Below are 24,218 nucleotides of genomic sequence, written 5' to 3'. Positions count from 1 at the left end.
GGTCTGGGCCGATGTGTCCTTGTATATCTAGCTACTTTTACACATACATTGATTAAAGGTAAAAGTTAAGTATTTAGCACACATTTTTGAACCCAGTACAAAATCCTCTTTCTAAACCAATGTGCAAACGTATTGGCCATGGAGTTTGATAACAGTAGGCCGATGTCTGAAATGTTTATTAATTGAACATTTCAGTTAAATAATATTTCAGAGACATTTAGAACACCCAGTGGAAGGATTGCCTGCGAGTGATGAGCCAGAGAAAGTGTAGTGTCGCTGTCGCTAGCTCTGAGTCAGACCATTAGCCAATATCCATTCGTCACTACTGGAGACGTGGCTACGTCCTTCTGCCATATTGTTAAGTTATCTCAATTCTAGCTAGCTTTGACAGATGAGCTAATCAAGAGTGATATTATCTTAATTACAATTTTGGCAAACGTGGAAGAAATAAGGCTGTCACGTTTAGGGATTCTACCAGGTTAAATCACAGGAAACCCAAAATGGTAAGTGATAACTTGTTAATGCATCGAGCTAGCTGTTGTAGCTTTAAAGTAACGTGAACTTAGCTTGTTTTACTATTGAGCTTCTTCTGAGATGATAGCTTTGAGGCGAGTCGGATAGCTTGCAATAATTGACGTACAGGATTTTGAACTGCGAAATAGTTCATTATCACTTTGACCACCAAGCAATATCGCTATTTATTTTTGCAAACTGTGTTTGTTGGTAGTCTCGGTATCCCAGCTCTTCACAGTTAAGATAGCTAACGATAGCTGCTGGCATTCCATTCAGATAACAGAGTTTGAAGGGAGTTGTTCTTTGACTAGTTAAATTGAACGTGCTGATCGGGATTTGTTTGTGTGTACTTATAGTGGTCTATGTACCCATTGGGAACTGGTGCAATATTAGTTACATGTATACTCTTTGTTACCGCTCAGTTAGTTTGAAGTAGAATACGCTAAAGTTAACGCTAGCTGTCTCGCCAACAGCGTCTCGAATCAAAGGTACTGTTAGCATACTGGCGTTTCAGTCCAAAGTTTCAGTCTAACGCTAGCTAGTCTAGCTTGCTAGTAGCTAGATTCTTTCATATCACAATTTATGATTACAACTCATTGACTCATTACAATTTATTTGTCTTGAGACTGTGGTTGCATTATCAATTAACGTCAACTATTTGAGGTTTTCATCAGTTGTAATACAAGCATTATTGGTGATGGAAGATCACGCAGTAAAAATAACTTTAGACAGACATAGTGAGGGCTATAAGGACTTATCTTATGCACGATAGCCATCTAACGTGACCCAACCAATTGTTGTCTCAAATTTAAATCCACGAATAGGGTTTGTTGAATCATTACAACCAGTTACCTATAAGCTGTTGATGGCATCCAGATAGGCCCATGCTGATTGCCAATGCCGTTGTTGATATCATACCTGGAAAAGCAATCCGTTTACTGTTTCGTTCTTTGCCAAGTCCTCTATCAAATGTCATCTATTGATACATTATTAATGTATTAATAGTCTGTTTAATGTGCTTCTTCTAGCATACTAATGCAATCCGTTTTAAAAAATCCTCTAGTGAATGCTTTCTTCAAGTGATATGAAAAGAGCAGTATGTAAAGATTTGGAAGTCCTTAAATTACAGCACAGTACAATCCTTATTCATTCTTAAAATAACGCCATCTTCAATCATGATACTACTGGATTGGTAGTATTGGGGGATCTGTGGTGATCCCTGATCTAAATTTCCCCCCACTGTTCGAAGCATACTGCCTTAGAAACAATTTGAATGAAGTAACTGGACCTCTGTCCAGCTGTTCAGTGCTGTACTCTTTTGTTTTCCTGGTAGGCCACCATTGTAATCTTCCCCTCTCGTCATCAGGTACTTCTAGCGGCTGCAGTGTGTACCAAGGCAGGCAAGCCCCTCTTGTCCCGGCAATTTGTGGAAATGACAAGGACGCGTATCGAGTGCCTCCTTGCGGCCTTCCCAAAGCTGATGAACATCATGGGCAAGCAGCACACGTTTGTGGAGACGGACAGCGTGCGCTACGTCTACCAGCCACTGGAGAAGCTGTACATGGTCCTCCTCACCACCAAGAACAGCAACATCTTAGAGGACTTGGAGACCTTGCGGCTCTTTTCGCGCGTGGTATGTGATTGTGTGTGGTCATTTGGACATGTCAGTTCATTAGGTGAGTGTCTGTGCACTGTGAGTATGTGACATTTCATTGTTAAATGTCCTGTCAGATCCCTGAGTACTGCCGCACACTGGACGAGGGGGAGATCTCTGACCACTGCTTTGATCTCTTATTCGCCTTCGATGAGATCGTGGCCCTTGGATACAGAGAAAATGTCAACCTTACCCAGATCCGCATGTTCACAGAGATGGACTCCCATGAGGAGAGGGTCTTCCGTGCTGTCAGAGAGGTGAGCTTTGTGTTGTGGGAAACGTGAGTGGTGACCTTTGACACTGAAGACTACAAAAGGCAATGTATTTGGAATTGTTCTTTGTCCTTGTTTTAGGTTATGCATCAATAGTATATGCATTCAAGTCCGTACAGCTCTCAGTACAACTAAGTGGCTTGTACAAAATGTTTGTTTTATTTTTTGCCCCACAACTGATCAACCTGACAACACCTGTTTCTAACCTGTTGCTACCTACAGTTGCTTAATTCCCTTTCTGTTGTGTGAACAGACCCAGGAGAGGGAGGCAAAGGCAGAAATGAAGAGGAAGGCGAAGGAGCTGCAGCAGGCGCGGAGGGATGCCGAACGCAGTGGGATAAAAGCCCCCTCTTACGGAGGCTTCGGTGGGGCCAGCACTGCCCGCTCAGCTGCTGTCATCAAAGACACGTTTGAACCAGAGAGGCCCAAAGTGGCCCCTGCTCCCATCAGGTATTACAAAATCTGCTCTTTGTTTTATTTATATATGACGGTTTTTTAAATTATTATTATTATAGTTATGGCTTAAAGTTCTATTACATGGCCAGGTCTATTTGTTTTACGGAACCTATAAAGTTGCTAACGAACATGAACTTGGTTGGTGTGGTGTATGATGTGTTTAGTGACTTAATGCAACAGGACAGAGGTAAGAGGAACTGTAAGGAAGAACGTAGTGGTTTTGTACTGAAATCAGGTGGATCCTGTCATGTCTCTCTACAGACCGAGTGGTCCAAATAAGGCTCTTAAGCTGGGCTCCAGAGGGAAGGAGGTGGACGACTTTGTCGATAAACTGAAGTCTGAAGGGGAGAACATCATCATGCCTGGTACAGGAAGGAAGCAATCAGATGCCAGCAAAGCCTTACCGCCACCTGTCAACACAGAGAGGTACCGCAGATACTTCTTCATATCACCAGATTTTTTTTCACAGGACAAAATGTAAACGTTGTTAAGTATCCTACATTAACCCGTGTATTGGGTGACTGATTATATGTCAGGTAAATATGTTTTTCTGGATCACTGCTTGACACACCAAAGAACCCGCCTGTTCAAGTTCTCCCTTCCTCTGCAGTGTTCATTTGAGGGTTGAAGAGAAGGTGTCCCTGGCCTGTGGCCGTGATGGAGGTTTGCAGAGCATGGAGATCCTCGGCATGATCACACTCCAAATTAGGGATGAGGGGAGCAGCCGCATTCAGCTGCACGTCGCCAATAATGATAAAAAAGGAGCTCAGCTACAGGTATGAAGATAACCGTATCAAGCAGAGCTTCCAGAAATGATAGTTTTGGACACTGCTATCTGATCATGATCCAATTGCTAAGAAATCCATGCGAATGACAGGTGTACTAGCTTGATAGGTTAGATCAATCAGTCTTACAATCAGTAAAACCGTATGAGCACCTTTCTTCTATTGCTGGTTCTGATGTTTGGCCTCCTACCTCTCTGTGTCAGACTCATCCCAATGTAGACAAGAAGCTCTTCTCATCTGAGTCTCTGATTGGACTGAAGAATACAGAGAAGTCTTTCCCTCTAAACAATGACATAGGGGTTCTGAAGTGGAGGTTGCAGACCACAGATGAGTCCTTCATCCCTCTAACGAGTAAGTGTAATAGACCTTCCACTTCTGTTGTGCAGGTTTTTTTCTGCTACTTACATGTGTTGATCATCTCATCATAATGTAGTAATGTTCATAATGTTCTGTTTTGTAGTAAACTGCTGGCCCTCAGAGAGCTCCAATGGGTGTGATGTCAACATTGAGTATGAGCTGCAGCAGAAGGGCCTTGAACTCAAGGATGTAGTCATTGCAATTCCCCTGCCGTGAGTCTACTGGCTTTTTTGCAAATAGTGCTATCCTTACTCACAGTACCATTAAACATATATGTGTTTCCAGTACTTGTTCAGTGTCCATATCTTATTGAGTTTTCATTGGTTTAGGTCGGGTGTGGGAGCCCCTGTGATTGGAGATGTGGAAGGCGAGTATCGCCATGACAACAGACGGAACATTCTGGAGTGGTCTCTCCCAGTCATTGACGCAGATAACAGGACTGGAAGCATGGAGTTCAGCATTGCTGGCCAAGCCAGTGACTTTTTCCCAATCAGTGTGTCTTTTGTCTCTACAAACAACTACTGCGATATACAGGTATGTTTTTAGTTCATGGTGAACACAGACAATAATCAATACACTGTTGATATGGTGGAGATTTCCAGCTGAAGCCATTAGCCATCTGTTTGCTTGACAGTTCTAAAACCTTTTTTTTTTTTCTCCCCTTAGGTTGTCAAAGTAACCCCTGTTAATGGAGATGGCCAAGTGCGGTTCTCCACAGAAACCTCGCTTGTGACTGATAAATATGAGATATTGTAACAGAGAAGTGACGCTTAGCTCATCTATCTTTTTGTGGGTTCAGTACCTGTCAATTGGACTTTCCCTTCAGAAAAGAATTTTATTTTGTGATGATATTGATGTGTATATATACGGTTTTATTAGAAGAAGTGAATATACATTTAAGTATTAAAAGTTAAAATGAACCAAATATGGAAGAACAGCGCCAGATTGCCAATGAATCAGCCTAACTGGTTGAGCAACTCCCACAGTGCACTTAAAGACAGACTCGGCACATCGGTCAAAGAGGCTTGATATTTCTTCATCATCCACATCGTTTCTGTTGTGAGGTGTCCAGAGCCTGTTGCAGTAAGTCTGCACCATCCTTGTTTGCGTCATGACATTGCAGGTGCATCAATATCAGACCAAAGTGGAAAACAAATAGAGTTACAGGAAACATCAGCTCCATATCAGCTGCCTATTTTTTGATAAATTACCATAAAGTGGCACCCTATTTCCCTATTAACTTCACTTTTTTACAAGGAGTATAGATTTATTTTTGGCAGTATGTGTTATGTTATTTAATGCTGACATTTTATAACTGTCAAGTGGTTGGTTTTGCTGTTCTCATATTTACTCACTCATTTACTCAGTTTTAAGGCAGTTCGGTTACAGTTACATACAAAATATGTCCAGGTTCCTCCACAAGCAGTTTTAGCTTAAGTCACTTCTTCCTTTTGTTGTGTCTGTACAGTATCTTCCTAGAAATGACGAGCAGGTTGAGAACAGCTCAACAGATCCCTCATTAAGCACTATTGTTACTTTAAATAACATGACAGTAAAGTGACATCTAGGTAATTTATAACGAAATGCTTCAGTTCCTGTAGTTCTTGAATTGTCTTTGTTAAAGGTGTTTGTGAACTCCGTAACAACACATTTCTGCTATAAGAGTGTCTTTTTTTTTTTTTTTACATGTACATTTCTATGGTGCAAAAAAAAAATTGAAATCATGGAATTTTAATATAAAATGTTTGAGAAATTACATTCCACTGTACAAATACATATTATATAAACTTTAATAAAAGCAATTATTAAATTATTTCTGTTGAAAGTGTATGTTATTTTGATTTGGTTGTTGGCTCTCTCAACTGACAGAAGTCATTGTCTTGCTCAAAATATACAGCATAATTGTCACTACTTGGTATAACATAGGTAGTTACATTTTCATCTTTAGTTTTTACCAAAGGGGTAGTGTGGCATCCTGTTTTAATTTAATTATTCACAATTCATGGCAAGGAGGGAGCAACAGTTTTCTTACACAAGGAGGCAGGTGGTAGCTACTGAAGAAATGGTGGGATGTTGCCAGGAACCCTAGTTCCTCATGGCCAGGCTAATGGCATTATGGCAGCTGATGGTGAGCCTACGTGTTCACTGTGTCACTGCAGGTTTAGCACCAACAGCTATGGAAGTCAGCTGTATGCACGAGGTGGCTCTGGGGAACACCGACCAGGACTATCTCCATCAGGTCCATGAATGTGGTTTTGCTCATTGCAGAGTCCCAAAAAGGAGCACCCAGAACTGCCAGGGTTCCCGCTTGGACAGCAGGTCCAGTCCAATGACACACTCGTTCTGGATGCTGGCCAGCCAGAATGAATGTTGGAACGGTTGGCATGCGATGAGCACTCTTAGGGTTTTCTTCCCCCTCATCTGAGCTCTCTCCCTGTCACTGTGCCAATGCACTAAATCTTTGTCACTTTTCGGTGCCAGGGAAATGATGCACCCTGTATTGACCAAGGCTCACCATGTAACTCAGCCCAGGATGCGTTCTATATGAGAGTCAATTAATGGTCCAACCACCAAAGTCACAGGTGTAATGGCATGAGGGAAGCAGCGATGGATGAGGGTGATAGTCCACTCACTGTGTCACCCTCCTTCAGTTTGACTGAAGCAGGATTGCTACACGCCCAGCCTCCCCACACTGGTAGCACCCCTCTGACTGGCTCGCTGCTCACTTGGGACCCCACTTTGGATGCTGTGGGGGTTTATCTGCTGCCTGGCAGGTCACATCCTCCTTACTGTCACTCAACTCGGCTTGTCTCACATGGTGTTTTGGCCCTCAGCTCAAACGATGCTGGAGGGCTCCTTTAATGGCGGGCCAGCTTGCTTGTTTTCAACAGATCCATTAACAATCAGGGCGCCTTCTCTTCCAATGCAAGGGACACCTGGATTGTGGTTTCTTCCACCGACCAGCAGTTGAAGTTGGCCGCCAGCTACACCTGGAGGAAGTAAGTCTCCAGCAAGTCGTGGTAAGTTCAAAGTTGTTTGCGTCAGCATCTCTTGGGGCTTGCTCCTAGGCTAGGGGCACACTCAGGCTATCCAGCTGAAGACTTGGAACAATGATTAACACACAGCACAAACATTCAGACACTGATACAGAATGGAAACTGGAGCTGGCTTATATACTGTATTCTCAGACACATCAGCCTGACTTGGGGTGGGAAAGACGCTAAATCACATGGGAGGACCACAGCGGGCAGGCTCCTTAAAAGTGGGAGTGGTCTTGACACAACAACCTTGTGGAAGACTTCAGTCTCATCTGTCATGGGCGTGGTCAGTGAGAAATCACACTAGGCCATTAACAAATAACACTGACTCCGCATCTCTAAATAAAAACATATTTAGGCATGAACATAAGAAATCACATACACATACACCTTCTCCCTATGTGTATGTGATTTGCGTATGCGTGTCTCTGAGATGTGTAAATTGTATCAACTACTGGATGTCCTAAAATATCCCTCTGGATTAATCAAGTATCTATCTATCTATCTACCTATCTACCTATCTATCTATCTATCTATCTATCTATCTATCTATCTATCTATCTATCTATCCATCTATCTATCTATCTATCTATCTATCTATCTATCTATCTATCCATCTATCCATCTATCCATCTATCCATCTATCCATCCATCATCCATCCATCCATCCATCCATCCATCCATCCATCCATCCATCCATCCATCCATCATCTCGATCGATCCATCGATCTATCTATCTAAATAAAAATACATATAGACATGAACATATGAAATGACAACACTTAACTGAATTTACAGACATAAACATTCTACCCTACGAACACTGGGATCACTGGGATCATCACACATGCATCAGTCCCAGTACACTACACAATATGTTTAAATATCCATTATTAAAAGCTTCAGACTTAAGAAGAAAAGAAAGTCATTCATAGTGGTTAATCACAGCAAATTGTGCGATTAATTTGTTAATTATTTTAATCGACAGCACTTACTTGAACATATATGAAATAGTTGCCATCAAGTAAAAACCAGCATTTTTTTTTAAATACATACAGAAAAAAACAAAGCTCCACATGGCATCAGAAGGTTCAAAGTGAAATCAACAGTTGTGCTGGAAGTCTCTGAGGGCTGTGACAGACCAAGGGACAGGAAATTGCAGGCATTCTGAGGGAATATGTGGAATGTCCTTCTGCGTGACCGGACAAACAGTACAACAGACTCCTAGTCATAAATAAGGTACAACCAGACCTATTTAGGGGCTTTCTTGGCATTACCATGTTACATTTTGGATAGTGTTATGGAAAAGGCTGTGGGTTTTGGTGGAGGGGTATTCACTTTTTGAGTTTTGCCAGAGCAATATTAAATCCAAAAGGATTTCTGCCACTTTTGAACTGTGTAGGCTAAGAAATAAAAGGTGAATTCTTGAACCAGTAGAATATTCTTATATTGCCCATGAACTGCCGTAAAGGTGAACTTCAAAAACGGAGAGTTCTACCCAGTCCTTTTTCACACTGCAGAATGAAATGCTTTGCCCAGTAAGAAAAACCTTTCTACAGTCTTAGATTTGGCCTTAGAAATAACCTTCATTGGCATTTTAGTCCTGAATCCCCCTTTTTTTGCCGACAAACGCTTCAAAGGCAAATGTTTCATAAAGATAATTGCTTTTCAGAGAATCCATATTGAAACTTTTTCCAAAGCGTGCAGAATGAAGAGAACCCAACCTTAATGAAACACAGAGGGCCTTCATCATCATAAGGGCGGGCAGAAGAAGTCTCCACTATACCCTCACAAGTCAATGGGAGAGGGTGTGCCACATAAAGCCATATTTATGGTGTCAGCCCAAAGACAGTCCAGTCCACTTCCGAGTAAAGCTCATGTAGGAGTTTGGCAGACCTCTGCCTCCCGTTACTCAGCTACAGGACTCTCTGAAAAGGTAGGCTATAAATCTTGACATAAAGACTGATCTACCTTAGAGGTAACTAGAACAGTATTTGAATTGTAATGAAGAGATTTATGTATGTACTCTTGATTGCAACAGCATACAGAGAGCAGCAAATGGAGATTATGGAGCAATTCTAGCATTACTAGCGTTATTTAGTGATGTCAGAGGCAACAGGATATTTAACACAAGCCTTTAGACGAAAGGTAATGGTAAATTAAAAAGAAATGTCACTTTGTCTTCCAAAGCACACATTCACTGTGGAAAGGAATAATGTTTGAAGACTTTCCTGTGGTAATTTAATATCTCAGACCACCTCAAAAATGTTTTGAATACTTCAGAATATTTGTTTCAATTCATCAATTTGACAGAGGTCACATTATGCAACTCAAAATGAAATGCAGATCAAGATCCATTAGGGGGCACTAGAGCATTGTCACAAGCAACGTCTACAGTCTCAGCTATGGAGTTCTCAGACTGAAAACTCCTGCCTTACCAAAATCATCTGCTCTTTCCAGTATGTTAGTGTAGAGCAACATAAGGTACAGGGGCATTATGAAACATAATATTATCAGAAAACAGAAAGGAGGGGCTTCCTGTATAAGGGGAATTTGTTTGTTTATAAACATCAGAACAACAACATCAGGGGTGTGGTAACTACAGGGCAGGCCTGCACTGATGCCAGGAGACCATGACCTGAGGAATAATGCAGGCATGCAGTGACAACTGACTGTTCATAGCACATACACACCAAACTGCCACAGACCAATTAACACGAGGCCAGCATTAGCCCAAACTCCGATAAAAAGGTGACTTTTAAAAACAGTCTTAATTTAAAAATACTTCGAAAATTGTGCATAATTGAAAAGGGCTGAACACCCTGTTGGAAGTAGGATTAACCAACATGCCTACACGTTGCTGTACGATGGGAACACAGCATGTTTTGTATGAGGTGACAGAGAAATCAGCATGAAACCTCATCACATTTATTTCTAACCGGTGAACAGACACTGGTGTGTTTGTGATGGATTCAAATGTCTGCCTTTTTCTAGGATTATTTTAACTAATGTAAGCACAAACAAAGGAAATGCCAGGAAGGTAAAACTTACAATTGTCTCCATAGCAACCATCCAATGTAATGATTTCTGCAATACCAATCAACACTTCCTGGTATGAACATTTCTTAACCACCGGAGTGCATACGGGGACATCTTAAACACCATCTACTACTTTGTATGGGTGTGACACTGAAAGGTTCGAGTTCAACAGTATTTCAATTATTCATTTAGCGTGCCGGAGGCCTCAGCCATCCACACACTACACCCAGTGTTGGGGCCGTACACTTCCTCTCCTCCCACTGTGGGTAAGGCCGATGCACTCCTCTGGAAGCCACTGTGGAGGGATGGTAATTAAAGTTTAACGTGTGGTTTAAAGCCGAGTGAAACATGAGCCAGTGCAGCTTCAATGACAGGCTGGTCTTCAATCTTCACTGCTCTGTAAACTCACGGCCAGATGGCTGAGTGACTCATCAAAACTTTAAGTCAACAAAATTCCCTGCATTCCCCTTGACACTTTTTTTTTCTTCACTTTGACACATTCTGGTGGGTTATGGGCTCCACTGTCATAATTCATACATCCATTCCTGTGGGTTTGCAGCTGTTGATTCAACTTATCTATTGTAAAGAGAGGGAGACTACGCATTTGAATATCAGCTGTTTCTAGAGAAAGAGTGTAGCGTGCCCCTTTCCGTTCGAATCCTTGGGGGTGAACTGAACATAGAGGTTTGATTGTATATGTTTGAAAAAATGCATGAAATATGGACAGATAATCAAACAAATATCCTATTATCATGGATAAATAACGCTCTGCAGTCAACACTGTCGTCTGTCACTATGTTTGGAAAACAGTAGTCTACTGATTACGAGTTCTTTCCATCCCTCCAACCCCTTCTTTGGAAGGAAATCAAGTTATGTGTCTAAGAAAGCTATGAGTCTGAGTGAGGTGGTATAAGCTAGATTTTGGCCATGCATTTGGACTCACTAGAAGCAGTCTCTCAGATGGCAGCCATCCAGAAAATCCTTTTATGGTGTAATGCAGACAGAAATCCCTGTGTTTTTCATCCATTTTTGGATCTTTTTTGGGTCTCTTTCCTTTTTCATTTCTCTAACTGCTCACTCAACTTCCAAAAAAGGGGCCTGGCCCAACGGTACAGGTCCACATGGGTTGTGAACAAGTGAGGAGTTCTTGAGTTGGAATAATGACTGCTTTGTGTCCCGTTAGGAGGGGTCTCCGGCACAGGAAAGCTGTAAGAGGGAAAGAGTGAGAGGAGCCAACGAAGCTGGAGTGTGTCGCTGTCCTGGAGGCGAAGAGCATGTCACACCGTCTCTGTCCTTTCTGACAACATGACAGCCCATCCTCCCACTGTACTGTCAGTGCAGGAACCACAGAGCATGGATAACCACCTGGCACAGTTCTCTGGGAGTCCTTCAAGTTTTCAGTGTGGAATTTTTTAAGGGACCTTCTTCTGACAAGCTGGGCAGTTGTCTACTTTAGCTGTTTATTCCCTTTGCGACAGGGAATCACTAGCAGGTAAGGTACATTTTCTGTATTCAGCATTCTAACAATTCTGATTAAAATTTAGAATGGAAACGATTTGGCTCATTAGAGTAGTTATCTGGAATATTCCATAGCGATTTGTGACGTATAATTGTTGATTCATCTGGAATTTCTCCAGTTTGAGGAAGATCTTGTGCAAATGTTGTTGTACTTTTATGAAGCATTACATTAAAATTTGACAAATATCAGTTGTCAGATTTATTTTCCGTTACTGAAACATAGGCTGTGAATATTAATCAGGAAAAAGGGGAGGGATCATTGAAAACGATGCAGTCAAATCCAATCTAGAGTGTTTGTAGCTCCTTTAAAAGTTAATCCTTACTTTTGTCAACAGTCCACAATGTGGTGCCAAGTAGTTGGTTCTACTTCACCCAGCTGTGAAACCTGCAGTGTATATCCCTTGTCTTATCTTCAGACCAGCCACACCAACGGATGTAGCCTGGCACTGGCTGAAATGTCTGGAGTTATGCTGTCTGAGATGGTACATCAAAGGTTTTTTAGTTGTTTTGCGTAGGTTTTTCCTGATCCATTTTTGGTGAAGTTCTGGTTTGTGTCATATTAGTGGTTAATGGTGTTCTCCCTGAAGGTGTACAACATTTCTACTGTGGGTTTCAGTACTGTATGGAAGGTAGGCCACTGTCCTAGTTGAGTTTGTCCTTCTCCACCCTCACTTATGTTCTAAATAGCAGTCAGGGGATGTGATCAGATCCCTAGTACTGTTTAGGTGGAATTGGGAATGGAATAGACTTTGGATAGCCCTGAACTTGATGAATGTTGGACTTAAACATCTGATTGACAAAGAATGAGAAAAGTTGATGCTACTGTAAAGGCTGAAATACTGAAACATTACTTTTTATTTGGACAATCAACTAATAAAAGAAATGTGCAGACCTCAGTTAGAACAATGGATTTCACTTGTCCTTGCAATTTGTAGGTTCCTTGGGTTTAGAGATTGAGTTGGGGATCGTAACTGGTAACATTGTGTACATAGATGAGAAATACATTGAGCTGGGATGGGGGTACTTCTTCTTCTACCCTGCAGTTGCTGCACATGCATTCAGTCTGTAGAAGTTGTCATGACAACAGGGGTCTTAAGTTTCAGGAAAAGTCAGTTGACTGTCAAAGACTTTCCACTAGGTGGCATTAAAGAACAATACCAAATGTGTTCTGATGCATTCACAGCGAACACAAACAAATCTGGTTTGTTTTCCATTGAGGCACTTCCTATTGGGAGATATTTGCCATTTATTGACCTTCAGCTTTGCAAAGATGTGAAAGGATTTATTTCACCTCAATGTCTCTTGGCATCAGGGGGCTTTTGCCTGTGCGTGCACCAGGGCCATGTGGTAGGCAGGTCTCCTAGCGTTTGGTTGGGCATTTGAGCCCCTTCCCCAACCCTCCACTGGGATTACAGACACACAAAAAACTCCTTTGTGCCGACACCATTGGAATTCTTGTTGAGCTCTGCGTCTTTGGGAAACAAACCGTCAAAGTCAATGGAACACTTCATGCAAGAGCCGAGTGGAATATCATGTGAATGTAGAAATTATGAGTCATTCCCAAATGGTGGGATCTTGGTCTGGCTCCCGGTTCCTTGGGCCTGCTGTGGTTGCAACGGTGTGGTTGGCTCATCTGTGTACACAAGAGAAGAAGAAACAACATCAAACCACTGATGAAGTCACAGAAGAAGACTTCAGGATTTGCACGGCACTGATGGTGATCCTTGCTGTGTTGTACTGATGACTCCAGGCTAAATGTAGTCAACATTTGTACATATAACTCTCACTGCGTGTGCGTGTGCGTGTGCGTGTGCGTGTGCGTGTGCGTGTGCGTGTGCGTGTGCGTGTGTGAGTGCATGTGTGTGTGTGTTTTATGGAGTGTTTAAACTCAGTTAAACAGCAACACCCATGCAAAGGTAGAAGACTTCTTTTGTGCCATCGGCTCCCACTAACAGTCAAACACACAAGTCGATGGAGTTGGAGCCTGGTATACATTAAATATGTAATCATAGGTCCCCTTCTTTCTTTTTAGTGTAGGCATCTCACAGACTATCATTAAAATGTTCCACCATGTGTCCCACGCATGCTTTAACTGGCAGACAAAGCACACCTTTATGGCACTGCTAAAGAAAGTGTAATTTGAATGTATGCAGCTGGAAGTGTAGTTCCGCCTTTTGCTGTGAATAATGCGTGCTTGCTTACAGGGGGTAGCAGGAGGGTCTCTGGACTGATGGGTATGTAGCGAGTCCAAACTTTCTCTGTTAGGCCCCAGTCTGTAGTCAGAATTCCCATGATTGTCTGACTTCAGAGACCAAAGTGAGTGACTGGTTCATTCATTCAAAAAAAGTTTCAACCAAATTCATGTGTACACGACTATGGATTTATGAGCATATCAACCTCTATATCAATAAATAGTCCAAAACTTTTTAAAGGAGTGTGTGGTCACCAGAGGCTGTAGTGCAAACATGCCCCAGCTAGAGGGATTTTTAACATATTTTGATAGATGTAGGGATTTTATGGGCTTGACATATACTTCTGCCTGCCCTTTAAACATCTTACCTCAGCTTCATTTTGCCTACCTGTATCTCCAATCATCAATTCATGCTCTTCTCCCCATTTCACTCTCTCTCTCTCTCTCTCCCTCTCTCTCTCTCTCTCTCTCTATCTCACTGGCTGGCTTAAAGATCTATCCTCAGGGGCTTTTGACTACTGGGGCAGGAATGCACAGCTTAGTGTTGTCTGTTGTTCAGCATGTAGAGACGAGTTTGCGGGCCTGTATTCTGTGAGGTAGCGGACAGGGCCAGGCTATGTGAGGGAAAGAGAGGATTGAACTCATTCAGCTTTCAAGCACTGGCATGTCTCTCTACTGCTCAGCTGTCTCTGCGTCTCTCAACTAAATATCAAAATGGTAATTGTATATATTTCTATTTGTACTTATTACAGTGTGCATACAGGAGGTGTATTTGTGGTTTGAACCCAGTAGTGATAACTTTTAAAGCTCATACTGCTCGATTTACCTTACTTGTGTGCTTGTCATGAAGGAACCTCTCTAGACTGCTGAAGTGGTCATATTCTTGACTCAGAGAAAATATTTCACATCAAACATGGACACTTACGGATCATACTAGTCATAGTAATGTTATTATATGCATTCTAAAGGCTGCCGTTCTCTATTTCAGGAACTTTATATGCCAGAGGATGTGAATGGTAATGCCATGGACATGAATATTTTCAATAAGAACTTGCCAGAGCGAGGGAGACAGACACATCAGGGGTTCCAGGTAAGCCACCGTCAGTTGCTGGGGCCAAAGGCCAGGCGTGTAACCAACATAAGCAAGTGTACTAATTGGGATTACCTCAGGCATTGTGAAGAATTACCTTCACATTGTAGTAAGAAAGAAGTACCCCAAAACATTACCTTTTATGCATGTTTACACTTTTCCCTGTTTACACTTTTCCCATGTCATATTCCACATCACATCATTTTAAGGAAGATTTTTATATTTTTTGTACCCTTTTGTAATTTGATCCTATATTTGTATTCAGTAAAGCAGTGAATAGACAGGTCTGGTCCTAGGACTGTATTTAGGGTATGTGGTGGTAAAGATTAGAGCTAGAATTTGGAGTCAAGTGTTTCAAATAATTTCGTAACAGGAGTCGAGTGACCTGATGGTGTAACCAATTCTGTATTTTTTTGGTAAATTCTGTAAATATTTAATTAAACCTTTTAATGTTTTAAACAGATTTGAACTGAAAATGGCCTGTCAAAAAGTGTATCAACAACCATATATGTTTCACCACAGAGTACTCCTCTTGACTTCATTGAAGTAGGAAAAGGAGTGAAGTTCCAGACGGACCGCCCACACCTGGTCAGTCTGGGAAATGGCCGCTTCAGTACAGCCATCACAGTTCTGCCACTTCCAGAGGGTAAGACACGACGAGGCAATGTGACAAAAGGTCATGCCTGTGCTGTGCATGTCTTTTTTGTCATAGTAGACTATGTGACCATACCTCACAGGCATAATGCATCCTCCAGCTGTTGTTTCCCAGCCAAAATATGGCTTTCATTTTTTTTTTAGAATGAACAGAGTAGGCTCAGACCTAATATTTGCAGCAGATGGGTGTCGCTTTTTTTGGTTTTCACAAATACTTTTATTACAAAGGGAAGAAAGAACAAAGAGAGACATCTAATCACAGTAGCCTCCACCCACACAAACACACACCCCTTATGAAGAGGCATTGGTCCTGTTTTGTACTGCATACCGTGTTTCAGTTTGGGAATTTAGGCAGAGGTCAAAATTAGATGCCACAAAACTGCAATATACACAGCTCACAGCTCGTTCATGATACTTCAGTACAAATGGAAAACAAGTTGCCATTAATTATAGTATATTATATGATCAGGGCAGTAAATGTGCAGATATCCAATCCTGCCATTACTTGGGTAGATTCAGTGGTAGAGAGTTGGAGGAGTTGAGAGTTGTTTTGAAACTGTGGTAAATTACTCCACAGTGATGTTGTTCTCTGTGTATTACAGCAGCCCATAACATTTGCTTCTATATCAACCGTCTCTTTTTTGTGAGGGTCTTTTCAACAAACGTTGTTGTAAACAAGAGGAGACGTCAAGGAAAAGGCAAACCTTTGTGTGTGGAGAAAAATAGATCACCAAGTCTTCTGACTTCCTGTTTAAAATAGAAAGGATTCCTTACAGACATGTCAGGACAAACATCATATTTTCCGAGCTGCTGTGACAAACATTCTCTTGTGAGCAAACAGAAAAGACAGTGGCATGTATTGTTTCCTGGTCTCTTCACTTGCGCTGACAAGGCCGTGACCCAACCCTGTCATAATCCCTATTTCTGAAAACGCTACTCCAGGGGCAATTTCTGAAGCTGCTCTTCTGACAGCTGACTTATAAAGCCTCTGCACCACACTCGCATGAGCAAATGTTTGAGGGAGAAAAATAACATATTGTTGCCATAGTTTCAAAAAATGTTGTCCTCTAGCACAAAAGGTGTCTATTGTGAAGTCAGGTGCCAGGTGATATTGATTACACTGATAGGGTAAATAAGCATCTTACATATTGTCACTGCATTGCAGAACTGCTGGAATCTATTGTATGCTCAGTCAATCTGATCACCATTGTTGCACACATTTAAGCAATATATATTCATCTCCTCTAAGTGATCACTCATTTTCATTTTATGGTCCATTAGATACCTTGGAATGGCAGAAATCTACAAAATTGTCCATACAAAATAATTCCTTAACTAGAAATGTAGTTAACAGATGCAGTACTACCAATCTACTTTAAGTGGTTCTGGCTTTTTAAATGTTTGTCATGATGTCATGTTGCTTCTGAATGTTAAGCTCTCTGTTCATTCCCTGGTTTGCCATATGGGGTCAGTGTCACTTACATCCACCACATTCAAATGCACTAAACCCTAATAGTTATACACTAGTTAATTCATTAGCAGACCATTCACTGGGAACGTCTTTAGGGAAATAATCATTACTCCAAAAGGATGTCGCATTCTGTGTATTACAGCAGCCCATAATATTTGCTTCTATATCAACCGTCGCTATGTGGTGTGGGTATTTTCAACAAACATTGTTGTAAACAAGAGGAAATGTCAAGGAAAAGGCAACCTTTGTGTGAGGAGCAGCATAGATCACCAAGTCTTCTCAATTCCTGTTTATAAACGAAATGTTTCCTGAGCAATGTACTAAAAAATGCTTTAAGTTGACCTTAATTGTTTAAGTTTCGGATTTATATGATTTGTCTATATCCATGTCTGTATACTTGTATACAAAGTGCCGTTTTCAGTAATTCCAACGTCAGCAGTGCAAGTAGAGTGGTGCCAAGGTTGTGAGTTCGAGCCTCCCCAGGAGCCTAGATCCTGTGGTGAAGTCACTGGCCAAAACCCCTGATGTGGCCTTAAAGTTGTGGAGCGTATGCTTACTCAATTGGTGAAACACCTAAACGTTCAGTGGTAAACCATATAGCTAACAGTGCTGTGTGGTTGATATCAGAACAAGCCAATTATGTTTCATGTTTATGGTGGTAAGGGCACACAGTGGTTCGCACCATTTCTTAATTGCAGATATACATATTCAAAAACAGTTGATTTTCTATAGTGATGACCATTTAAAGATAGAGAATGGTTTTGTATGCTTGCGGTTGTGTATACAATTTTATTTATAATGTCCCCAAGCCCTTTTTATGCCCTCCAGTGGAGGATAGAGCATGGTGTTTACACAGCAGTTGAAGCAAAGCCATGCTAAAGGTCGATATATGCTTCTGTGACTGCGTCACGCAGTTGCTTCGACGGAATCGTGAACATTTACATAGGGTGACCATATTTGAGTTCGAGAAAAAAAAAACACTTCGTCGCTGGGGAGGGGGCTCGGTAGTGTATTGCATACAGACAATGTTTTGCCATCTTTTTTCACATACAGATGACCCCGCCCCCTCCCCCCGCGACAAGGTTTTGTCATCTTTTCCACATGCGGATGTCATGTGCTGTTGTAAACAATGCAACTACTCACTAGTAAACAACAGCACATGACATCTGCATGTGGAAAAGATACTAGTTACTAGTGGAAGCTGCAAGGTGCTCAGTGTTGCCAGATTGGAAATGGCGAAGTATCGTACCAAATGCTCAAAATGGCCGTCTTCGGAGGATAATTATCGTGCATCTGGCAACACTGAGAGGGCGGTCGACCAATGACAGTTCTGTCTACAGTCAGAGCTCGCTCAAGAAGGTGGAATGTAAGGGAGATACCTTTTTCCATAACTTGTAAGGGCATAAAAACTAGTTTGTGAAAGACCCAGAGAAACACAAATATCCGACGAGGCAAAATCCCGGACAATTTTGAAATCCCTGCCAGACTCATTTTTTAGGTCTCGAAAAGAGGACATGTCCGGGTAAAAGAGGACGTCTGGTCACCCTAATTTATAGTAAAATCATCTGATGGGATTTGCGAGGTGTCTGAGCCAGCTATCTAATGTTAGCATGCTACTACCCACAAGGTAAACAGCGATTTAAAAGTTGTTTTTACCTCCGCCAAGGAGGTTATGTTTTTGCCCCTGTATGCTTGTTGGTTTGTTTGTCTGTTTGTTTGTTTGTTTGTTTGTCAGCATGATTACGCAGATACGCATGGACCGATTTCCATCAAACTTTGTAGGGAGATTGGGTAATATAATGGCAATAATTGATTAGATTTTCAGATGTCAAGGTCAAAGGTCAAGGTCACAAGGCGGAGGTTTGCATTCTCTGAATGCTCCCATTCTTGTTTGACTTTTTTTTGCTTAGATTTATTAAAAGTTACAGAGAAATAGACACTTTGCAATGCAAAAACCCAGGAGGAAGCTAAGGAGATCTAAGGAGATTTGCGAGGTGTCTGAACCGGCTATTTAATGTTAGCATGCTACTGCCCACAAGGTAAACAGTGATGGGTTGGACCAATCACAGCCCTGCGGCTTGCGTAGCCTTGTCAGATAGTTACACAATTTGGGAGACGCACGCAAGCACGCAAACACGCAAACACGCAAACACGCAAGCACGCAAGATGTGCTCGGAGGGGGCTTGCAATGACGCAAGGGGCTCTTGCGTGCTTGCCTGCCTGCATAAAAGGCCAACCATAAATTAAGCTTAAGGTTATGACTTTGATTCTCACCTAGAGCAGGTGCTCTGTAGATGGCGCTACTCTGATCTGCTCTGATCACGTCTTCAGAGCCAGAGATAAATGTGCAATCTGGTTTAGATGAAATGTTACCAGCACTCTCTGTAATACCCGCCCCTCCTTAAAGCGAACCTGTCCGTTGCCATTCACATTTTTTTTTTTATTTAGTTTTAAATATTCTCACTGTGTTGACTTGGATGATAATATTTCATATTATTGCCCATCTCTCTATGTGGGACAGCTTTAATGGGATACAGTTCTCTTTTCTGAAAGCGGGTTTAGTGTTCTCTTCTCACTCATCTTTAAGCACAGTTTCCTCACACTTATTTTCGCACTGTTGGTTCTATCCAATGACTGTATATGGAGAAATTATATTTCACATATATATTATATTCATTGTATATACCCTATACACAGACATTGATTTCAGCTAATTCCCATTTCCCTGGTGTATTCAAAGTGATGTCTCAGAGTTAATGCAGGAAGGTTGCGATACACTCTAAACATCTGTGGCCTTACCAAAGGATCCAATTCCTTGCAAAATGGTCAATATTCTGTTTTTGATGTGTGTTCCTGAGTTTGATTTCCAGAATATTCTTAAGAAGTAAAACTCAGCACTCAGGGTAGCAGTACTACTGCTGGTGGAAAACATTCCCTATTTCTATGATGCAAGCGCTCTGAAGTTTAGTAGTCATGTTTTTACTTCTCAACCTTGCACTTTGCTGAAATATTCATGAAGCATTCAACTTCTCCAAAGGGTCCTTGCCATTCGTGTTCAAAAAATGGGTGATAAAGAAGGAAACATTAGCAAGGCCACCCACAGTCCTCTCAAACCCAACTCCAGCTGGTCCTGGCTTTCTACTCAGTCCCTTTATAATACAAGTCCTCTTTAGTGGATCACCTGTTTCACCTCTATTCTTTCATTAGTGGACCATTCACTGGTCTCCTTAGCCCATCTGTCTGTGTGAGGAAAGCTTTGAAAGGGCAAACAATTAGTAATGCAACAACGCACACTTGAGGAATTTCCTCAACTGTTGCTCATTGGAGAGTGGAAGTTACAACTGAAAGCATTTGCCTTGTTAAATTCCATGGAATGCTTTTTAATTTAATATTATAAAACAATTGGGTTCTAGCGCGTAATTTAGCTGTTTCTGATTGGACGAGAGACGTTCCATGCTATAGGTTATTCTTCAACATACCTACAGTTACGGGACTTTTCACAGCTAAAAATAAATCACTCCGCGATGAAACATTCGCATTGATGATAACCGTTAATTCAAAGTTTTTAAAATTCCAAACCAAGACGTTGACAATGGAACTATTTTTTGTTGCGGAGAAACAATGGCGAAATAAACCATTTTTAATCAATAACTTCGTGTTGAAATGTTAATTTGTTGACTGTAGAATTGTTTTATAAAAGCAATATAGCACTCCTGGGAGTGGGGTAGGTAAGGGATAATCCCACGGGTGTTGCCTGGCGGCCTCGGTGGCTACGGCCGAACACCACCCGTGGGATTATCCCTTACCTACCCCACTCCCACTCGTGCTATATTGCTTAAATCATTTTCATTTTAAGTGCTGCTACTCTTGTGCTCCAGTGGTGCAACTGAAGCAGATGCTCTTTAGGTCCTGAGGTGAGCTCAGAGACCAGAATGGTGCCTAATTCTATGCTTGTAGAATTGCCGAGGAACCAAGAAGATCTATGATTGGCTAATAAACAAAGATGTCCGACAGTAAAGTGCAGCTGACTACAGTGACAAAACATTTGTGCTCTACAAAGTTAAATGACTGTTACCAACTTAAATAGTTGTGATAAACAGTATCTGGAGGTGTGTATGTAGGTTATACTTAATTTAAAATGTATGGGTATATTGCTGATTGAGATGATCACATGATATCCGTTTATGCTAAATAGTGCATGTAATCCATAATGTATAGTCTAGGGAGTGAAGAGCTCCAGTGGCGCAATCGGTCAGCGCGCGGTACCTATACAGCAGTACAAGTAGTGTGATGCCGAGTTTGTGAGTTCGAGCCTCACCTGGAGCAGGTATTCTTTAGATCTGTTGATTTCATGGTGGGTCAATAATGTCTCACATTCATTGTAGCTGACGTATACATGTAAACAGGTATACATACATACAAACTGTAAATGTCTACATTGTTGATCGTTTGAGATTATTGACTGTCTGCTTAAGAATGTTCTCTGAGAATCAATTTACTTTGATTTTTATTGTCCAACATTTTATGTGCTCCAGTGGTTACGGTTTCTTTAGATCCAACCAACACAGCTCTTCAGACAGATGTGCTTGATAAAGGATAAATGGTCCGAAAGTGATCTCCCAGAACAAAATATCAGTTATTGCCTCATGTATACCCTGCAATGATATTACCTGGAAGCTCAGTGGTAAATATGATATGATTATTGTGCTGTGGCATTTATGAATATTGAAATATAGACCCTGCGCATTTTTGATATAGACCCTCGTTGATGGATTGCCTCTTGATTTCTGCTGTTCTATCTTTCAGTCCAGCCCATATATCTGTGTGCAGCCTCCAGTGGTGCAGTCAGTCAGTCACTGTGTGGTAACTCAACAGCGGCACAACGGTCATGAATTTAAAATCCCTTACCTGGAGCAGATATTCTTTAGATCCAACCAACACAACTCCTCAGACAGATGTGCTTGAGAAGCCAATGGACAAAGCTCTTAAACCATAAAGCAAAGCCACTTCTTTTACCTTATTAAGCTGGAGAAGTTTCACCAGTTTGGTAACAACTGAACCCATGGCTTTGCCATAGCCTCACCTGGAGCAGATAATCTTGAAATGTTGACAGTGAACTTTTCCTATATATATTCAGACTTTTGTATATATATTCAGACTTTTGTATATATATATTCAAATGTTAATTTCCTGAACGGCATGCCATAATATTAATATTTGAATATACAAAAGTCTGAATATATATACAAAAGTCTGAATATATATACAAAACTCTGAATATATATACAAAAGTCTGAATATATATATACAAAAGTCTGAATATATATACAAAACTCTGAATATATATACAAAAGTCTGAATATATATACAAAACGAAGTCTGAATATATATACAAAAGTCTGAATATATATACAAAACGAAGTCTGAATATATATACAAAACTCTGAACTCTGAAGCGCTCAATCCGTCTTTGTCCGCCATATTGGATTGAGCGCTTCCTATTAAATCAATGGTACCAAAATGTTTTTAATTGCGTATTTTCTGCTTCATGAAATACTGTTTTTCTGTTATATTGTTCAATTTTGACATTGATTTCTCACTAGAAATGCAATAATAACACGTTTATGTTACACCGTTTGACTTCACGAAGGATATTTTTAGAGGCAAGTCTTCCATTGACTTGACTGGGGTCTCATCAAAACCTTCTTAATTCCTTGTTTTCTGCTTCATGAAATACTGTTGTATATATATTCAGAGTTTTGTATATATATTCAGACTTTTGTATATATATATATTCAGAGTTTTGTATATATATTCAGACTCTTGTATATATATATTCAGAGTTTTGTATATATATTCAGACTTTTGTAAATATATTCAGACTTTTGTATATATATTCAGAGTTTTGTATATATATTCAGACTTTTGTATATATATATCCAGACTTTTGTATATAAATTCAGAGTTTTGTATATATATTCAGACTTTTGTATATATATATTCAAATGTTAATTATATTAATAATATAGTAAGGTTGTTCCAGTCAGCACTCGTATCAACAGGATAATTTAGAAGTCCTTGAACCGGTCCAAATTTAAATGTTGAGGCAGGACAATAAACATGAAATTAAGTTTTGTAGTTAGAAACACCGTCTTTAACTGGCACATTTGCTGAACTATGAGATCCCATCATCACAATCAGTGGACAACACACTCTGGAAATCAAACTCATACCCATATCCTGCTTAAATGATCAAGTGTAAAGGGCTTCACCATTTTGAAACAAGATTGCGTCTTTAACTGGCACATTTGCTGAACTATGAGATCCCATCATAACAATCAGTGGACATACACTCTGGAAATCAAACTCATACCCATATCCTGCTTAAATGATCAAGTGTAAAGGGCTTCACCATTTTGAAACAAGATTGCAGGCATTTTCAAGATGTAAAAAAATTGGATATGTATATTTTTTAATTTATGAATGCTTACGTTCAACCCATGGTCAGCTGCCATAAATGTGAGACATTATTGGCCCAGCATTAAAACAGCCCCACAGCACAGCGATTTCTCATAGATCTGCTGGGCATCACAAATTCTATTGACAATCCACACCTTTCAGATAGCATCGGGTGTTTGGGGCTCTGAGTTCACCTCAGGACCTAAAGAACACCTGCTCCAGGTGAGGCTCTAACTCACAACCGCGCGCTGACCGATTGCGCCACCAGAGCTTGAAAAAGCTCAATCAAACAATAGAGATCATCATAACAGCGGTTTGTAGTATGAAAGTATTGCTGATAATAAAAATAATCAGAGAGTTAATCACAGCTGTTGCAGCACTTGACCTTAGTATATTCTCAAAGGAGCAACACTTTCAATAATCTCCAACTGCCTCTCCGGTCATTGCAGCACAGTTCATTTCTCAAATGTTATATTTGTCAAAAGGGAAAAATACACAGAGAGACTATGCCAAAGTCATGGGCTCCTAGAGCACTTGTGAAATCTGTTAAACTAAGTTTGCTAAAGTATGTGGCCAAATGTCAAACTCTGTTTGACCACATCTGTCTGACAGTTCTCTTCATTGGTGCATAACCTCTTGGCTTCTCCAGCCCATCTGTCTGTGTGGTGTCAGCTCTGAGTTGAGGTTTTGTCTTTAAGAGAATTTCTAAGTATACTTGCTC

General features: G+C 40.8%; 1 protein-coding gene across 1 annotated transcript; it reads left to right on the top strand.

The window, feature by feature from the left end:
• The first annotated feature begins 367 nt into the window (after nt 1–367).
• Nucleotides 368–5,713, top strand: arcn1b (archain 1b). Its single transcript, XM_080855620.1, has 10 exons — nt 368–503; nt 1,880–2,146; nt 2,245–2,424; nt 2,693–2,889; nt 3,157–3,321; nt 3,506–3,671; nt 3,884–4,031; nt 4,141–4,249; nt 4,367–4,571; nt 4,704–5,713. Exons 1-10 carry the CDS (start codon nt 501–503, stop codon nt 4,791–4,793), a joined length of 1,530 nt encoding a protein of 509 aa, XP_080711746.1. The 5' UTR covers nt 368–500; the 3' UTR covers nt 4,794–5,713.
• Nucleotides 5,714–24,218: the final 18,505 nt, after the last annotated feature.

The sequence above is a fragment of the Sprattus sprattus genome (genome assembly GCF_963457725.1).
Source record: "Sprattus sprattus genome assembly, chromosome: 17".
Classification (NCBI taxonomy): domain Eukaryota; kingdom Metazoa; phylum Chordata; class Actinopteri; order Clupeiformes; family Clupeidae; genus Sprattus; species Sprattus sprattus.
The sequence above is the reverse complement of the archived record's forward strand: the minus strand, read 5'-3'. Positions and strand labels throughout refer to the sequence as shown.

Coding starts and splice junctions, on each gene's coding strand:
- arcn1b (XM_080855620.1), top strand. Junction 3,322..3,505: donor CCACCTGTCAACACAGAGAG/GTACCGCAGATA, acceptor CTTCCTCTGCAG/TGTTCATTTGAGGGTTGAAG. Junction 4,032..4,140: donor GTCCTTCATCCCTCTAACGA/GTAAGTGTAATA, acceptor TCTGTTTTGTAG/TAAACTGCTGGCCCTCAGAG.